The sequence below is a fragment of the Anomaloglossus baeobatrachus genome (genome assembly GCF_048569485.1).
Source record: "Anomaloglossus baeobatrachus isolate aAnoBae1 chromosome 5 unlocalized genomic scaffold, aAnoBae1.hap1 SUPER_5_unloc_4, whole genome shotgun sequence".
In the NCBI taxonomy this organism is placed as follows: Eukaryota; Metazoa; Chordata; class Amphibia; order Anura; family Aromobatidae; genus Anomaloglossus; species Anomaloglossus baeobatrachus.
This window is the reverse complement of record NW_027441808.1, coordinates 939,701-959,223: the sequence shown is the minus strand read 5'-3', so window position 1 is coordinate 959,223 and position 19,523 is coordinate 939,701. Positions and strand designations below refer to the sequence as shown.

The 19,523-nt window shown below is 44.4% G+C and overlaps 3 protein-coding genes across 3 annotated transcripts in view; 2 read left to right on the top strand and 1 right to left on the bottom strand.

Moving 5' to 3' along the window:
• LOC142259226 (uncharacterized) overlaps positions 1-19,523 on the bottom strand; it is a 101,506-nt gene that overhangs the window by 58,906 nt on the left and 23,077 nt on the right. The gene's annotated exons all lie outside the window — the stretch shown is intronic.
• On the top strand, positions 584-1,194 carry LOC142259234 (gastrula zinc finger protein XlCGF66.1-like). Its single transcript, XM_075331721.1, has 3 exons — positions 584-663; positions 793-972; positions 1,054-1,194. Exons 1-3 carry the CDS (start codon positions 586-588, stop codon positions 1,192-1,194), a joined length of 399 nt encoding a protein of 132 aa, XP_075187836.1. The 5' UTR covers positions 584-585.
• Positions 1,506-13,425, top strand: LOC142259218 (uncharacterized). Its single transcript, XM_075331708.1, is given in 3 exon segments — positions 1,506-1,646; positions 10,850-11,241; positions 11,244-13,425. Coding segments are annotated over 3 exon segments (1,269 nt in total). The 5' UTR covers positions 1,506-1,594; the 3' UTR covers positions 12,069-13,425.

The window sequence follows — 19,523 nt, the reverse complement described above, 5'->3', positions numbered from 1 at the left end:
AGCCTGTACACTCTAGCATCTACCATATATCTAGTGTGCGGCTCTGCAGGTGGAGGTGTGTGGAGATTCCCCATTACTGGGGCAGGCGGCATTAACCCCTTCAGCTCTGAGACTTTCTTGGTGATTTTCTCTTGCTGATTTCTATGAATCGTGAGGTTTTTGCTCCTTTTCCTCTGATAGATACAAACGCCCCAACTATGAGAGGCCGGAAGTGAGGAAACCCGTCTGCCCTCAGTCCTCGGCCCCTTTCTGCCCTCGGCCCCTTTCTGCCCTCGGTTCTTGGCCCCTTTCTGCCCTCGGTCCTCGGCCCCTTTCTGCCCTCGGTTCTCGGCCCATTTCTGCCCTCAATTCTTGGTCCATTTCTGCCCTCAGTCCTCGGCCCCTTTCTGCCCTCACACAGTATAATGTTCCCCCAGAATGTTCTCATTATATGTTTCCCCTTAATATCTCCAGTAATTGTATTATTACAGCGGATTCTTTATGATGTTACATCGTCCTCTTCTCCCCATTCAGGTCCCTACAATATCGGATCCTCTCAGTGGAGATCTTCTATAGAAGAGAATCCTCCTGATTGCCCCGTGAAGGATGGATATGGACAGGGACAAGATGGCGGAGAGGATATTACACCTCACCCTAGAGATCCTCTTCCGGCTTACTGGAGAGGTGAGAGATTCTAATGACGTCATATTACATCATTCTTATCTATGGGAATAATGGATGGACAGAACTGGAGAGGTGAGGACTCTGGAAATGTCTGGAGTGAGATTTATTACTGTGTCTCTCCATAACCAGGATTACACAGTAGTGAAGAAGACCTCTAGTGAGCGCTGTCAGGCCCCTGTGTCTGAGGGATGGGGAAGATCCTTGAGCCCAATCACGGGGCCTCCACCTCACCCCCCGATACATGAGGACATCAATGACCAGAAGATCCTAGAACTCACCTACAAGATGATTGAGCTGCTGACTGGAGAGGTGACACTGCTGGGAATGCTGGGACATTATACAGTAACGCTATGAAGGGATCGGGGGTGACGCTATCATTGTATGTGTCAGGTTCCTATAAGGTGTCAGGACGTCACCGTCTATTTCTCCATGGAGGAGTGGGAGTATTTAGAAGGACACAAAGATCTGTACAAGGACGTCATGTTGGAGGATCCCCAGCCCCTCACATCACCAGGTAATAGACAGGACTAAATACACACGGCCTATAATTATCTGTATGTAAGGAATTAATTCAGTCCCTGTATGTGTCTCCTCCAGTTCTATGCAGTAAGAGGACAACACCAGAGAGATGTCCCCGTCCTCTTCTCCCACAGGACTGTAAACAAGAAGCTCCCGATGTTCCTCAGGATCATCAGGTAGATGGAGAGAAGGTGCCATGAAATCCCCCTATGATGTGTAGACGGCTGTGAAGGTCTTGTGCTCAGTCTTGTTTTATCCTCCAGTATTATATGATTTATACTTGTGTAATGAGAGCGGTGGAGATGGCAGGATTAGAGCTGATTATAGATGGGACTTCTTAATCTGTCTGTGACTTTTACAATATTTGTTTCAGTGTGAAGATCTGCCCCATATTAATACTACAGAGACATACATGAGGGGTGATGAGCGGAGTAAAGAGGAGATTCCTACAGATAACCGCCCAGGTGAGTAGTGAGCACTAAATGCAGAGAAGTCACAGATTCTTCTCAGTCACCGGCTGTGGCTGCTTTATCAGGGTTGTAGTCCGGCCATATCAAATGGTCACCATTCTGCTGCTAGACCACCACATGCTCATCCTGAGATCTGTATCAGTCAAATTTTACAGGTAGGATCCACTCTATCACCTGAAATTAGAAGACATTGACCCTTAGCTGCCCAGAGCTCTAATCTTCAAAGCCAAATGACAGCGTACGTAGAATGTGCAGACAACTTAGAAAATCATGGGAAGAAGAATCTAATCTGTATGGTGGACCCCTAAGAGAAAGCGGAGGGTAATGATGCTGGTGACGTCCTAGATTCTTAGTTTGGTGCCGTGTTCTCAATATGAATAAAGATTGATTGTTCTCAGTGGGAGAAACAGAATAATAATCTTGTAGTTGATGAAGAGACCTCAGTAGTCTGGAAAGCTTGCTTTGTAACATCATTTATTTTATTTTTGTTCTCCATTAATAAGTATCATAACTACAAGATTCTTATTGTTTCTCCCAATGAGCGCAATTAATCCATCTTTTATAACTACAAGATTCACTGGCGGATATACAATGATGCAGCTGCACAGGGGCTCTGAGCAGGATAGGCCCCCAAGTGCCTGAAAACATATGGAGATTTCCTTTGCTGGTGGCAGCTGCAATACTAATAGGAGAAGCAGGGGCCAGAACAGCTGAGCGCATATGATTATGTGGCACCCCAGGACCTGGTTGCCACAACAGCATTGCCCCTCCAAAGGGTTAATGCTGAGCATGGAGGTAATTGGGGGAATCTTTGGCCAGTAAGTTCAACATCCAACGCAGTTTCTCCCTCAGGCCAGCAGGAGGAGCTCTGAACCTGGAGTTCCAGGGAGCATTCCTTAAGTCTGACCTGAGGGAGGAGTTAGTGTGTTCAGTCTGTAGCGAGAGAGCAGAGAGTCCAGATGCAGAGTGTGCTGTCTTGTGGAACTGGGGCCTAGAGCTGGAATAGCTTGGCCCAGTGAAGCAAGATTTGCAGACAGGCACAGAAGAGACTCGGACATCGGAGTCTGTGGTTGCCAGGGTATAAAATCCATCCCTGGTGGCCGAATCCGGAGGGCAGGAGAGCTGCAAGCCCCCTGGCCCATCAGCAATCTGGAGGTACAGTTGCATTCCAAGGGCCCGGTGAGGACTCCAGCAGAGAAGCACCCGAGAGGGCCTGCGCAGCCTACCACACAGAAAAAGGGACGAACCACCGGTCCCAGCAGCAAGAGGGCCATTGCTAAATTCAGAGTGCAGGGTCCTGTAAAAGAAAAGAAAGAACAGGGAGTAGGCCTCATACTCAACTGGCCAAGGAGATCACCCCCAGGCACTTCCAGGCCGGCCGGATCATCTTTACCACCTGTGACAGTCTCCCTGGACTACACTGTTGCCAAGTAAAAGAGGAGAAGGTAAAGAGACTACTGTTTGTGCCTGTTTCTTTCACTGCCTGTCGGCCCTGCACCGTATTATTTACACAACATCACACCATAGACTCTCACGAGCACCAACTGTTGCCCCGGGGTGCCGCTCCACCTGTGGGGAGCAGGACCATCCAAGCTGCCATTCCATCAGCCCCGGAGGCTCCATACAGCAGCAGCGGCTTAATAGCCGCAAACCACAGGTGGCATCACGACATCCATAAACTTTATTCATCAGCCCTATTTAATTGACACCCACCAGGGCCACGGAGTCAGGTCCCGCCACCACTGATGACCCCCGGACTAGTCCGGCCCAGCACCGGGTGTCCCATAGCCCTGGGTGGGCGAGTCAATTATGCTGAGCTGACACAGGCCCCTTCCCTCACTTGTTAGAGGCCTGCAGGAGGGAGGATTCATCACCTCTGCAAAAGCTGAGTATTTTTCTGTATACATCCTCGTATTCACCTATATGTTCATATTATTTCAGCTTTATTACAAGTCTGAGAAATGCCGATGTGGTGAAGTCACATGTGCACATATAGGTGAATACATACAAAGAAGACTCCTACTCTCTTTTTTAATGGAGTGTGCATGTAATGTAGTGTGAGTGTATTTATATACTCACCTACCTCCACTCTTCTACTCTCCTGAGTGACATCACCGCTCTCTAGTAGCTCAGGTCACACTACACTCTGAGCCAGAGGTCTTTTACAATTAAAGCCCATTGATCTTCTTTCTGTTGCTCCATAGACCTGCATTGTAAGTCAATTTTGGGTCCTGCAGAGCACAGAGTGACCTGGAGACACTAGAGTGTGGTGACGTCACTGAGAAGAGGCACAGAATAGCGCTGGACACCAGAGATACAGGAGAGCAGTGATGTCACTGAGAAGAGGAACAGAACAGCGCTGGCCACCAGAGAGAGCAGCGGTAGGTGAGTATATTATGACACTACATGCATAAACACACATTCCATCAGTAAACAAGCTAGTGGGGCCTTCTGTAATGATGTCTATGGTGCGGCTGTTTTTTGTTGTATTTCCTCTGTTTCTCTGCTGTACTCACCTGTCATGTAGAGCGCTGCTTAAAAGGATCCAGCCAGCGGATACATGTTGTCCGTGGATTGAGCAGCGTGTATCAGACATCACATCTTTATGACTAGTATTTGATGCGGCTCAGTCCCAAACATCTATTAAAGTGTTCTTTCTCCTCTGAATCTCTGCAGCACTTTAGGGGCACATACACCTGGCTGTGATCATACAGACACTGCCTGTTACAGGCTGCCACGGCTCATGGGTCTCAGCTGTCAGGGTCACACACCCCTGGCTGTGATCATACAGCCACTGCTTGGTACAGGCTGCCCACGGCTCATGGGTCTCAGCTTTCGGGTTCCCTATAAAGGAGTTGTGTGAAATAATACATGTACTGTAAAGTCATTTTTTGGCAAAAGGATCTAATAAGGGTTCAATTTTGTAAAACTAACAAAATAAATTATTCACCCCTACAGTCACCCTCCTGGATCCAGCGCAGGCCGTCCTGTGGTCTGTGCCAGCATTATTTATGTCACCGTTCTACGAGACACAGGACCGCTGCAGCTTGTGATCGGCTGCAGTGCTTAGGTGACTTGAACTGCAGGCATCACAGGCTGCAGCGATCCTGTGTCCCGTAGAATGGTGAGATAATGCTGGCACAGAGCACAGGGCGGCAGCGCTGGATCCAGAAGGGTGAAAACAGGGGAACACAATTTATTTTGATATTTTTACAGAATCTGGCCTCCAGGTAATGACCTTGTGTCTGGACAATCCCTTTAATAAACTATAAATCCTCATCTTTGTTGCACCTGAGAGCTCTAGTGTTACATTCCCTGATGCTTCTGATTACAATGGCTGCAGACATCACAGCCCAGGTGCCTAATGTGACCGCTGAAGACAATCACTGGCTTCAGACTCTTGAGCCGTATACCACTGACAAGCTGCAAACCATACACAGAGTATACAGGCTGTGCCATCTCCAGCCAATGTAAGTAGAAGCATTGGAGACAGCGCTGAAGCTGCTGCAGATAGGAGGGCGGCAGGACTGGTCTGTGTTATATCCAGATGGTGAATATGGAGCTTAGTGATTGTTTAGATTTAGTAGTTGTGTCTTAACCCTTTAGTGACGGAGCTAATTTTCACCTTAATGACCAGACCAAATTTTGCAATTCTGACCAGTGTCACTTCATGAGGTTATAACTCTGGAACGCTTCAACGGATCCCGGTGATTCTGAGATTGTTTTTTCGTCACATATTGGACTTCATGTTAGTACCAAATTTAGGACAATATTTTTTGTGTTTATTTATGAAAAAAATTGAATATTGGCAAAAATTTTGAAAATTTAGCAATTTTCAACTTTTGAATTTTTATACCGTTAAACCAGAGATTTCTGTGACACAAAATAGTTAATAAATAACATTTCCCACATGTCTACTTTACATCAGCACAATTTTGGAAACAAAATTTTTTTTCGTTAGGAAGTTAGAGGGGTTCAAAGTTTATCAGCGATTTCTCATTTTTACATCAAAATTTACAAAACCAGTTTTTTAGGGACCACATCACATTTGAAGTGACTTCAATAGGCCTAGATGACAGAAAATACCCAAAAGTGACACCATTCTAAAAACTGCACCCCCCAAAGTACTCAAAACCACATTCAAGAAGTTTATTAACCCTTCAGGTGCTTCACATGAACAAAAGCAATGTGGAATGAAAAAAAGCAAAAATTAAATTTTACCTAAAAATGTTGCTCTAACCCAAATTTATTCACTTTTAGAAGAAATAACACAACAAAATGGACCTCAAAACTTGTTCCCCACTTTCTTATGAGCGCGCCGATACCCCACATGTGGTCAGAAACCTCTGTTTGGACAAATGGGAGGGCTCGGAACAGAAGGAGCAATATTTGAATTTTGGAAAGCAAATTTGGCTGAAATAGATTGCGAGCACCATGTTGCATTTACAGGTCCGCTAAGGTACCTAAACAGAAGAAATCCCTCACAAGTGACACCATTTTGGAAACTAGACCCCTCAAGGCTTCTATCTAGGGGTATAGTGAGCATTTTGGATCCACAGGTACTTCACAGATTTTGTTAACGTTACGTTGTCATATTGAAAATTTTAATAATTTTCTCAAAAATGTTGCTTTAGCATCAATTTTCTCACTTTTTCAAGAGGTAATTCCAAAAATTTGACCTCAAGGTTTGTTAACCACTTTTTTATGAGCGCGGTGATACCTCACATGTGGTCTGAAACCTTTGTTTGGACAAATGGGAGGGCTTGGAACGAAAGGAGCAATATTTGAATTTTAGAAAGGAAATTTGGCTGAAAAAGATTGCGGGCACCATGTCGCATTTGGAGGTCCCCTAAGGTACCTAAACAGCAGAAACCCCGCACAAGTGGCCCCATTTTGGAAACTAGGCCCCTCAAGGAATTTATCTAGATGTTTGGTGAGTACCCTGAACCCCCAGGTGCTTCACAGAATTTTATAACGTTGAGCCATGAAAAAAAAAAAATAAAATTTTACCACAAAATTGTTATTTCAACCAGGTAGCTTTTTTTTTTACAAGAGTAAAAGGAAAAAATTCAGCATAACATTTATTGTGCAATTTCTCCTGAGTTTGGCGATACCTTATATGTGGTGGAAATCAACTGTTTGGGCGCATGGCAGGGCTCGGAAGGGAAGGAGTGCCATTTGACTGCAAAATTGGCTGGAATCAATAGCGGACGCCAGGTTGCATTTGGAGAGCCCCTGAGGTGCCTAAACAGTGGCGGTCCCCCACAAGTGACTTCATTCTGGAAACAAGACACCTCAAGGCTTTTATATAGGTGTATATTGAGCAGTTTGAATCCACGAGTACTTCACAGAATTTGATAAGCTTAGGTTGCCATATTGAAAATTTTCATTTTTTTCACAAAACTGTTGCTTTAGCATCAAATTTCTCACTTTTTCAAGAGACAACAACAAACCGTGGACCCCACAGGTTGTTATCCAATGTCTTATGAGCACAGGGATACCCCACATGTGGCCAAAAACCTCTGTTTGGATAAATGAGAGGGCTTGGAATGGAGGGAGCACCATTTGAATTCTGGAAAAGTTGAAATAAATTGTGGGCACCATGTCACATTTGCAGGGCCCCTTGGGTACCTATACGTCAGAAAACCCCCACAAGTGACCCCATTTTGGAAACTGGATTTTATTCAGGAGTATAGTAAGCATTTTGAATCCACAGGTACTTCACAAAAATGTTGCTGTAGCAACAAATGTCTCACTGTTAGGCTATGTGGCCATGATCCAGCGACACGGCGTCTAGTACACAGTGTCAGCCTCCTGCAGAGATGTGAGTGTTGTCCACGGGAGAACGCAGCTGCCCAAGCCCACGATTTGGGTTCAGGCCGCTGTGGAGCTCTATGCTACCTGCAGAGAACACTCATCTCCGCAGCATAAATTGACATGCTGAGGCTCGGGAAGCTGCGCCACAGGTCGGTTTATGCTGCGGAGAAAAGAAGCACATTGGGCATGGGATTTCTAAAAATCCTTCCACTGTGCTTCTACTGCACAACGCAGCATTATGGACACAGGGAAAACACCCTGCGCCCAAAACGCTGCAAACCCTGATTGTGGGCACACAGCGTAAAATGCTACAATGGATGAATGGATAGATGTCAAACAAATATAACGTCCCATTCCCCTGCATATTCTAAGCTGGCGCCCTTTAGTGCCTTTCATGTGGCACTAAAGGGTGCCTAGCCTTGTATTTAGCCCCCCAAAAAATTAATAATTAAAATAAACGACGTGGGGTCCCCCCTATTTTTGATAGCCAGCTAGGGTAAAGCAGACAGCTGTAGCCTGCAAACCACAGCTGACAGCTTCACCTTGGCTGGTGATCAATTTGGAGGGCTCCCCAGGCGTTTTTTAAAAAAAAAAAAAAACGTGGGGTCCCCCCCAAATTAGATCACCAGCCAAGGTGAAGCGGACAGCTGGGGTCTGGTATTCTCAGGGTGGGAAGAGCCATGGTTATTGGACTCTTCCCAGCCTAAAAATAGCAGGCCGCAGCCGCCCCAGAAGTGGCGCATCCATTAGATGCGCCAATCCTGGCGCTTCGCCCCAGCTCATCCCGCGCCCTGGTGCGGTGGCAGACGGGGTAATATATGGGGTTGATACCAGCTGTAATGTCACCTGGCATCAAGCCCTGGGGTTAGTGATGTCACGGCATCTGAACAGATACCCGACATCACTAACCCAGTCAGTAATAGAAAAAAAAAAAGACAAAAAAAAAATTTATTTGAAAAAACACTCCCCGAAACATTCCTCTTTTACCAATTTATTGAAAATAAAGAAATTCCGGTCGCTGTAATCCATTTTGGAGGTCCCACGCCGGCTCTGGATCTTCTAGAATATGGGGGGCACGTTCAGGGAACGTATCCCCCATTTTCTGGAAGAGCAAGCTCTCCATGAGCAGTGTGGGTGCAGTAATCTGAGAATACTGCACTCACACTGCCCCGGTCCAACCTAGGGCAGAGTGACCTGCAGTAACCTCATTCCAGAATATGAGGGGCACGCTCACAGAACGTACCCCCCATTTTCTGGAACAGCAGCCTCTCCATGTGAGGAGTGTGGCTGCAGATCACTGCACTCACCCTCCCCCGGTCCACAGTGGAGCCTGTGCATCAGCGACGTCAGCAGGATTCCTGCTTGCAGGGATCCAGCTGACAGCCGCTGTCTGCGCATGCGCCGCCAGCATTGAAGAAGAAGGAGGCGGCGATCGCGGGCCCGGAGCGGCAGACAGGTAACGTATAACCGGGGGCTTGGGGGGGGGGGTGACGGGGGGTGACCTAGTGGGACCTGGGGACACCTTTCTGCCGCATGTGACACATGCGGCAGAAAGAGCAGAATGAAGGCGGCCGCGCGCTGTGCGCCGCCATCTTCCACGCTCCGGAGGGGGGAGGGGGGAGGCGGCTCTGGAGACCGGAGGGGGCTCCGGTGACCAGAGGGCTCCGGTGGACCGGAGGAGGGGTCAGGAGGAGGACATTTCCCTCCGATCTGAAATGTTTGATCATTTCAGATCGGAGGGAAATGACTGCAGAGCCGGCGCCGGCGGCAGTTTTCTGTGCGCTTCGGCGCCATTTTGGATGTCCGGTGGGGGTGGGGGTGGGGGTGGGGGGACTCTCCGGTACCGGGGGCTTTGGGGGCACTAGGGGGTTAGATTTCTTTCTCATCTGACATGTTTGATCATGTCAGATGAAAAAGAAATCAGTTTTACCGGCCATTTCTTTTTTTTTCATGTGTTCGTCGGTATACGGTGTATACCGCCGATCACATGATCGGGGTCCAAAAAAAACACCCCGATTCATAATCTGGGGGGTCTCAGCTACCCCCGGTAGCTGAAACCCCCGAGATTTTCGGTCGCTGGGGGGCGCTACAGGGTTTTTTCGGGCCGCCGCTTTAAAGCGGCGGAACAGAATAAGTACCCTGTTTTGCCGCCGCTTTAAGTCGTACGGCCGTCGTTATGAGGTTAAACTAGGAATAAACACAACAATCTATATGTTTACATCATTTTGTTACCGAATGAGGGGGGGGCCAGAAAGATTTCTTGCACAGGGGACCCCTGCAGTCTGTGTCCGCCCCTGACAAGATTCTTATTGTTTCTCCCACTGAGGGCAATGAATTCATCTTCCTAGAATCTCGGCATCTTATTGATGGATCTTCCTTCTCTCCCTTCTGATGAATGTGCTGATAGGGGCGTTTATATCCAAAGTTCAGCACAGGGTAACTGTAACATATGAGGGGGGTTAGGATTATCTCACAGTGGGTACATGGAGGCCGGGCAGCCCACCCACAGGATTTGTAAAATTTAACTTCTTCACCCCCAGGCGATTTTTCTTCTTTTCCAAAAAGTATAACTTTTTTTTATTTTTCAGTCAACATAGACATATAAAGGATTATTTTTGCAGAATGAGTTGTACTTTTGAATTACACTATTCATTTTATCATATAGTATACTGTAAAATGGTGGAAAAAACCCCTAAGTGCAGTGAAATTGCAAAAAGTTAGGGAAATTACACAATGTTTTTTATTTACCATGTTCACTATATGTTCACATGTTTAGCCTCTGATGGTGAGGAAAGGCTTGTGCTAGGAGGTAGCTGCCAGATGTTACGCCAGGGAGACTTGGTACTGTGATGGTTGACCCCAGGAGTCGGCGATTGGATACTGACAGTCACTGATGTGGTCGTGTGCAGACCAGACGGCTTGTGCAGGCAGGTGCAATGGATAGGGCTAATAAAACAGGTGCAGTAGATACAACAGGCACAGCTGGTATAGACATATGTAGCAACTACAGTGGGCACAACGTACACTAGGAAACAGACACGTGTTATCACACACAGCATGAGACTCCGAAAACAGAACGGGAACTGACAACTAGCAACATATCTCTAACGATAGACCATGTTGCCCAGGCTCCTCCCATAGAGGGAGGATGCCTTAAATACCTAGTGCCTCTCAGCCGTAGTTTGTGAGGCACTTCCGGGTAAGGGCACTTTGGCTGTTTAAGAATATATAAGCGTACCCTAAGCGCACTCCCAGGAGACCTGAACCGGGGAAAGGCTGCAGGGCACTGCGGGGACACCGGTAACGGCATTACAAGCTATTTTATAAATTATATCCTTAAATTTGTATATGTTATTGTAAATAATTTTAATTCTTGGCAGATGACTGTACCAGGAAAACAGAGGCACAACTGACATCTTCAAATTTAAAATCAGATGACCTTGATAGCACACAAGATATAACTGAAGTGAATGCCACTATTCAAGATATACCATCATCCCTTCACAGCAAAGATGTATCATCTGATTCTTTTAAACAAGTCATATATTCTGAATCATTACAGACTATTAAGAAAAATAAATGTCACAAAAGCAGCATTAAAAATCAAAGTGTTATTACAGCAAAGAAGCCATTTTCAACTTCAGAATATCAAAAAAATATTACAAAAATTCACATAGGGGAGAAAAGATTTTCTTTAGAATCTGTTAGTTACCAGAGAACTCACACAGAGGAGAAGCCATTTTCATGCTCAGAATGTAGTAAATGTTTTAACACCGAAAATCATATCTTGTTACACATCAGAGAATTCACACAGGTGGGAAACTTTATTCATGTTCAGAATGTGGGAAATCTTTTAACTGGAAAACAAATTTTGTTACACATCAGAGAACTCACACAGGTGAGAAACCTTATTCATGTTCAGAATGTGGGAAATGTTTTAACAGTAAAACAAATTTTGTTAAGCATCAGAGAACTCACACAGGTGAAAAGCCATATTCATGTTCAGAATGTGGGAAATGTTTTAGCCAAAAATCAGGTCTTGTTACACATCACAGAATTCACACAAGTGACAAACCTTTTTCATGTTCAGAATGTGGGAGATTTTTTAACCGAAAATTACATCTTATTTCACATCAGAGAACTCACACAGGGGAAAAGCCTTTTTCATGTTCAGAATGTGGGAAATGTTTTGCACATAAATTGCATTTTCTTACACATCAGAGAACTCACACGGGTGAGAAGCCATATTCATGTCCAGAATGTGGGAAATGTTTTACCCAAAATTCAAGTCTTGCTAGACATCGGAGAACTCACACAGGGGAGAAGCCTTTTTCATGTTTAGAATGTGGGAGATTTTTTAAGCGAAAAGTAAATCTTATTTCACATCAGAGAATTCACACAGGGGAGAAGCCTTTTTCATGTTCAGAATGTGGGAAATGTTTTACACATAAATTGCATTTTGTTACACATCAGAGAACTCACACGGGTGAGAGGTCATATTCATGTTCAGAATGTGGGATATGTTTTAACCGAAAATCAAGTCTTGGAAAACACAAAAGAATTCACACAGGGGAGAAACCCTTGACATGTTTAGAATGAGGGAAATATTTAACACACAATTGGGTTATTTTTGAACATCACAAAACTTACAAAGTTAGAAGCTATTATCATACCTAGAAAAAGAGAAATCTTTTACTTGCAAATTATAATTTGTTGCCCACTAAGAGAAATTTACATGGGCTACTCAAAGCCTTTTGGAAGTAATGTTAATTAAACCATTTAATGGAAGTTGTTTTTTTTACCTCCCTACTATCTCTTCTCTTGTGTAGGTGAAGGAGGTGGGGTGAAGTGATTCTCTCTGTTCTTTTATTGGATATTTATATTAGATCCTTAGAAACCCATCTCCCTTATTTAAGTCTTGCTAATTGGGAAGAGAGTGGCATTTCGAATTTGGCGGCTATTTATAGAGATTCTCAGTTAATGTCCTTTTTGGAGATGGTTGAGAAAGTTTGATCACATTGAAGTTGCTTTATCAATACCTCCAAGTGAGACATCTCCTTAGTACAGGATCTGACATTGGGTACAATTCACCTCCTCTCTCTCTGCATAGACTTTTTCAAAAAGGGGAATATTATATTAAAGAAGTCTCAATTTTATATAGTTTTCTAAACTCCCTGTTAGAAAATCTGAAGTTGTCATACATGGTAAAATGGGAGCAATAGGTATCTTTTACATTCTTCCCTCAACAATGGTGGGCCGCCTCGGAATGGACTTATAGGACCTCAGCTTGTATAAATCACCTAGAACAAATTACATAAAATATACAAGGTGGTATCTGTTTCCAGGCAAATTGGCTCACATGATCCCTGATTATTCCCCTTCCTGTTGCAAAGGCTGTCTTCAGAAAGGCACTCTGGGGCATGTATGGTGATCCTGTCCTAACTAATGGTATTTTGGGAGCAGGTGATTGATCTAGTTTCATCTGTAACTTGTCTTCATTTAGTAATGGAGGCTCCACTGGCAATCCTGAATATAGGACTTGATAAATTCCCTGAAAATGTGAAAACTGTTATTGCTGATATGCTTACCTCGGCCAGACGATGTCAGGCTATAGAGTGGAAACTCCCTTCAGTTCCCTCGGTTGAGGAGATTGTCAGGAAGATTAATACTCATTTTCATTATGAATTTGCACTTACCCATAATATAGAGAGGAAAAAACAAATTCTGAGAAATTGGTGCATTTGGGAATTTTTTTTCAAATTCTATTTGTCCTATGGGGTGTTGATCTATATGTATTTGTATTATTAATTCCTATGAATAGAATTGACCAGATTGGTGTTCTTCCCCTCCCCCTCGCTTTATTTTATTTTTTTCTTCTTTTTCCTTTTCCTTTATTTTGCTTTGTGGTGGTTGTTAATATTTGCGTAGTGTTACACCTATTGTGATATGTATTGATTGTTATTATGTAAAAAATTTAAATAAAATATATATTGGAGAAAAAAAATCACATGGGAAGAAACTATAACTATGACAATCTGAACAAGAAAAGACAATAAAAGTAAAGACAAGAAAGTAAAGAATAAAGGGAAAGTATGTTAGATTTAGTGTTAGGGAAAGCAAGTTACATTATAATTATAATATACAGTTACTAATAGACCTCTGTTTTATAAAAATAAAAATCAATATTCCATGTACATTGAACATTTCACATTGTTGTATATTTATATATTCACTATATTGAGAAGACTATTGCAACCCTCCCCCCAAAAAACCCAATATTCCTCCTCCCTCTTCTTACTAACTCCCAATCTCAGCGATCTGCCATTGATTACAGTTACTTTCAGCGCACAATCTCCATGTCTGAGCAATGTCTGTAACTTCTCTATACTACAATAATAAACATGTTCATATTACAAATTACTATTTACATCGACTGCTTCCCTCATTATGGTATTAAATATCTTGGATACAATACTATTATTACTGCAATTTCTCACTGACCTTATTAATCACGTTTTGTCGGAGTCATCTGAATCCATCTAAATGTTATCAATTTATGTGTAAGAAACAGTAAATGTCCTACCGCAGTTTTCCCGCGTGTGTCCAGTGTCTGTTCTTCTATATTCCTTTATATAAAACCTTGGTGTCTCCGACCAAACCTGCAGATTAAGATTTTACAATTGTAATAACTTTATGCGTGTGTATAAGATCTGCAGCCTGTGTATAAGATCCGCAGCTTCCGCTCAGCACTTCCCACCTTTGTCCTCTGTACGTATGCCGACCTTGTGGAGGAACTGAAGGTCATATATCCCCTATGGATGATTTATAGATCTGACAGTCTACAATGTCCACTAGAGATATAGATCTGACCCCTTCTGATCCTTGTCAATTGATCATCAGTAATGGCCCAATGTCCCTTTCCCATTTACACATAATAAGAGGATAATTTTCCACATATTTGGATAGCGGCACTTTATAAAGTCCAGAAATCTCACCAGACGTTCTCCGTGAATTAGATATTGTGCTCAGTCTATAGTAATACACTGCACACACTTTGTCTTTGCTTTGCAAATAAAAGAATTATATTTATTTAGGAGAAATCATAAATTTTAACCCTATCAATTCCTATGTTTTGGCTCGAGGAGCCGTGTTCATGAGGTCGCTAGGAAAAGAAATATAAACAGTGTCTAAATCAGGGGTCTCAAACTCGGCTGGGTGTATGGGCTGCACAGAGGAAAAAAATAATTTGAGGGGCCGCATTCTTTGCAGGAGAAAGTGACATTTTTATTAGTACCATATATAATATTTTTTTTTTTTTTACACACCTTTGGATCACTGATTTTGAACATTTTCACTTGTATATTATAGCAAACGTGCACATTCTTTGTTTAAATATAAAAAAAATTATTATTTTTTTTTTTTACATTTTATCCCTTTCTTGTAACTAATAGTCTTACAATTAGCACTATATAGAAATTTTGACCAACATCTTTTAGTAATGTTCCCCATCTTGTTGTAACGTGCCCATCCTTGTCCCCTTGTAGTATCGTGCCCCATCCTACAGTAATGTGCTCATCCTTGTCCCCATCCTAAAGTAATGTTCCCCATCCTTGTCCCCATCTTGTAGTAATGTGCCTCATCCTTGTCCTCATGTTATAGTAATGTGCCCATCCTTATCTCCATCCTATAGTAATGTCCCCAGCCTTGTCCCCATCTTACCGTAATGTGCCCATCCTGTACTAATGTGTTCATCCTTGTCCCCATCCTATAGTAATGTCCCCAAACTATAGTAATGTGTCCATCCTTGTCCCTCATCTTATAGTAATGTTCCCCATCCTTGTCCCCTTGTAGCAATGTCCCCATCCTATAGTACTATGCCCATCCTAGTCCCCTTGTAGCAATGTCCCCAATCTATAGTAATGTGTCCATCCTTGTCCCCTTGTAGCAATGTCCCTATCCTATAGTAATGTTCCCATCGTATAGTAATGTGCCCACCTTGTCCCCATCCTGTAGTAATGTCCCCAGCATTATCCCTATTCTATAGTAATGTTTACCATCCTTGTCCCCTTGTAGTAATGTCCCAATCCTGTAGTACTGTGCCCATCCTAGTCCCCATCCCATAGTAATGTGCGCACTTTATCCCCATCCTATAGTAATGGGGGGGGCAGTGGCTATAACTTACCGATCGCTCCTCTCACCTTCCACAGACGCCGGAGTGAAGCTGAGAGGGGCAGTCTCCGACCCCAGATCCACAGTGATTGGACAGATCAGTCACAAGGCCGGTCTCTCCAATCAGAGCTGGGGGCGGGTGAAACTGAGGTCACCCAGCTCCAGCCAATGATCGGTGCTAAAGCTGCACTGACCATGGCTGGATTTCAATGTTTCAGCCATTTTCAATGGCTAAAACATTACAGTGGCTGTGATTGGCGACGTTAGTCAGCCAATCACAGCCTCCGTAGGTCCTGGGAGGAGACACCACCCCTCCTGAGGTCCCCTCCTCCCCAAATCTAAGGTATTTGCAGCGATCGCAGTCACTGGGGCTGCGATTTCGCCATGACGTACTGGGTATGTCATGGGTCCTTAGGTACCAGGGAGCCATGACATACCCAGTACGTCATAGGTCGCTAAGGGGTTAATGTGCCATCCTTGACATACACACAAACCCCCCCTCCCCCCCAAAACAAAACATTCTTCTCACCTGTCCCGCGCTCCCTCGGCTGCCTCATCTCTGCTTTGTGTGGCCTGTGCCCCTGTTCACTATCGCGGCCGATGCAGTGTCACTGTCAGTGATTTATGTCAGATGATTGTGTTGCCGGCACAAGAGTGCAGCGCCAGCAAAACATTCATCTGCCATAAAGCGCAGACAGTGGCTGCGGCCCCTGCACCTGCTGCGATAGTGAACAGGGGCACGGGCCTGGGGGCCGCACAAAGCAGCCTGAGGGGCTGCATGTGGCCCGCGGGCCGCGTGTTTGGGACCCCTGGTCTAAATACATATTTACAGATAGCTACAATAAATACAGTATATTCTTAGGGTAAACATTCTTTCTTTGGATCAGCATTTTTTAAACTTATAAGAATAATCTCCCAATCTGGAAACGTAATATACATTGAATATAGCACTTAGTATAAATAATACGAGATGTACATATGGCAGTATAAAAGTCTATCAAATTTTGTACATGAAAATTAGTAATAGTGAAAAAACATAGAAGTTGCATTAGGTTTAAATAGGTTAGGAAGGAGGATGAGGGTAGAGGAAAAGGTAGTAATGATAGCCTATGTAAGGCAGTTATGTTCTACCTGTTAATGCTGATCTCCTGGAAATGTGAGGGGTTTTTGGTAATGAGGGTTCCTGAAATGTTAAATGAAAGCTAAGTCAGGAAATGTAAGTTATCTCATATAAGGAGAAGGGAGAAAAAGGATATAGTATATGAATAAATGTAGATTGCCTTTGTGTGATGAGCACTCCTGTGTCTGTGCTATCCTGGATATAGCCCTGTCATGGTGTGAGTGCGTGAGCTTTAAATAGCCCCGGCGCCTGCGCACTGGCCGTCTCGTGTATTACAGGCTTGTGACATGTCTCAGTCTAACGTGGGAAGCTGGCGCCTGCGTACTGGCCGTCTTGTGTATTACAGGGCTGTGACATGTCTCAGTGTAACGTGGGACGCTGGCGCCTGCGCACTAGAGGGCGCCTGCGCACTAGAGAGCGCCTGGGTGACCGTCACGTGCGTATTTGCCGTCTCTCACACTGCAGGGAGATGACGTGTGTTGGTGTGCTGACCAGAGTCCGTGCCTGTGCACTGGAAAGCATCTGGATGGCCGGTGCATGCGCATTGTGGTGAATCTATGTAATGGTGTAATAGAGAATCCTGGTTATTATGGAGATGGTGGCGCATGCGCATTTGGAAAATCAGTGATGCGTTGATATAGTAGACGTTTATGTATTGTGAGACATGTTGTGGCAGCTTTGTAGTGGGAATGGCAGCGTGTGGCTCTAATTTGTTTGACATGCTGGGAGTGTCTCAAAGTACATGAATATATGGTGCTCTATTGGTTATATAGGATGGGTAGAGGTAGTGATAAGGGTAGGGAAGAGCAGAGTTAGGGTACGGTCACACTTTAGCGACGCAGCAGCTATCCCACCAGCGATCTGACCTGGTCAGGATCGCTGCTGCGTCACTACATGGTCGCTGGTGAGCTGTCAAACAGGCAGATCTCACCAGCGACCAGTGACCAGCCCCCAGCCAGCAGCAACGTGGAAGCGACGCTGCGCTTGCAGGGAGCCGGCGTCTGGAAGCTGCGGACACTGGTAACTAAGGTAAACATCGGGTATGGTTACCCGATGTTTACCTTAGTTACCTGCGCACACCGCTTAGCGCTGGCTCCCTGCACTCGTAGCCACAGCACACATCGGGTTAATAAGCAAACCTTTGCTTATTTACACGATGTGTCATCAGGCTACGTGTGCAGAGAGCAGGAGCCGGCACTGGCAGCGTGAGAGCTGCAGACGCTGGTAACGCAGGTAAATATCGGGTAACCACCTTAGTTACCCGATGTTTACCTTGGTTACAGCTTACCGCGTGCTGCCAGATGCCGCCTCCTGCTCCCTGCACATTCAGGATTGTTGCTCTCTCGCTGTCACACACAGCGATGTGTGCTTATCAGCGGGAGAGCAACAATAAAAAAAGAACCAGGGCTGTGTGTAACGAGCAGCGATCTCACAGCAGGGGCCAGATCGCTGCTCAGTATAGTAAAGTGAACCCCAGCACTCGAATGAAAACGAAAGGGAATATGCGTAAGTGAATTTATTGACTGACACACTGCAGCCATTCTCCCTGCCATTGTGCCAGCCCCGGATCTCCACTGCAGGCGTCCACTCACTTCACATTGTGATCCTGTCACCCCTTCACCAACGGCAACAACCTTGAGAAAGGCTCTATGCCGAAACGTTGGTGCTGTTGCTCTGGTTAGGTTCCTCTTGCAGTGTGTCAGTCAATAAATTCACTTACGCATATTCCCTTTCGTTTTCATTCGAGTGCTGGGGTTCACTTTACTATACTATATGATCCTTTATTCCCATAGCACCTATATTGTGCGTGGTAGAGCCTTTAATCTCCAAGTATTGATCGCTGCTCAGTGTCACACACAGCGAGATCGCTAATGAGGTCACAAAAAACGTGACTCAGCAGCGATCTCAGTAGCGATCTCGCTGTGTGTGAAGTACCCCTAAAGTAGCTGGTGGATATATGAATAGACTTTGAGGAGAGAGCGAAGTTAAAGAAAAAAAAGCAAAGATAAAGAATAAAGGTAAAGAATAAAAAGCAAATAGATATAAAGATATTGGGACAAACTGGTATTCCTGATTAGTGGAAGGAAAGGTAAACGATATATATGGGCAGAGAGTTAAGAGTCAGCTATTGAGGAAGATCTATAAAATGATTCTTTTATGAAAAGTACTGTATAATGATATAAATTAGTATGGATTTTTTTTTATAAACTGTTTATTTATTAACAAGATTTTCAAGTGAGTATCAAAATCAATTGCATAGACAGATATTGTTTTCAAATCTGAGGGAGATACAAGGAAAGGAGGGGAGAGGGAAGGCGGGAAGGGACATTTAACATACGAGCCACATGACACATCTATATATATCACTGAAATGTGTTCATCCTTTAATCTAACTAGTTACGATCTTCCATAAAAAGATCCCATGGTGTCCATATTTGTTGAAACCTTTCCAGCTGATTGTTTATACAAGCAGTAAGGTACTCCATCCGCTTTGTTTCTTGTATCCGTAGTTCCAGATCTTGAAGGGTAGGGGGAAAAGCTTTTTCCCAGAACGAGGCTATCAAGCACTTCGCCGAGTTCCATATTTGGAGGAGCAACCTGGCCAAGTTTTTTGAGGCGCCTAAAGGCAGTACATTAAGAAGGTAGCTGAATGGGTCTAGAGCAACATCAAACCCTAAAACCTCGTGAACCAATTTCTCCACCCCTTTCCAGAAATTAGCAAGAACCTCACAGTCCCAAAAGATATGAGTGAGCGATCCTCTATT

Excerpts from the sequence above, each read along its gene's own strand:
- LOC142259234 (XM_075331721.1), top strand. The coding sequence starts at position 586 with ATGGATATGGACAGGGACAAGATGGCGGAGAGGATATTACACCTCACC. Across the intron at positions 664-792 it reads TCTTCCGGCTTACTGGAGAG|GATTACACAGTAGTGAAGAA; the intron begins GTGAGAGATTCT and ends CTCCATAACCAG. Across the intron at positions 973-1,053 it reads TTGAGCTGCTGACTGGAGAG|GTTCCTATAAGGTGTCAGGA; the intron begins GTGACACTGCTG and ends TGTATGTGTCAG.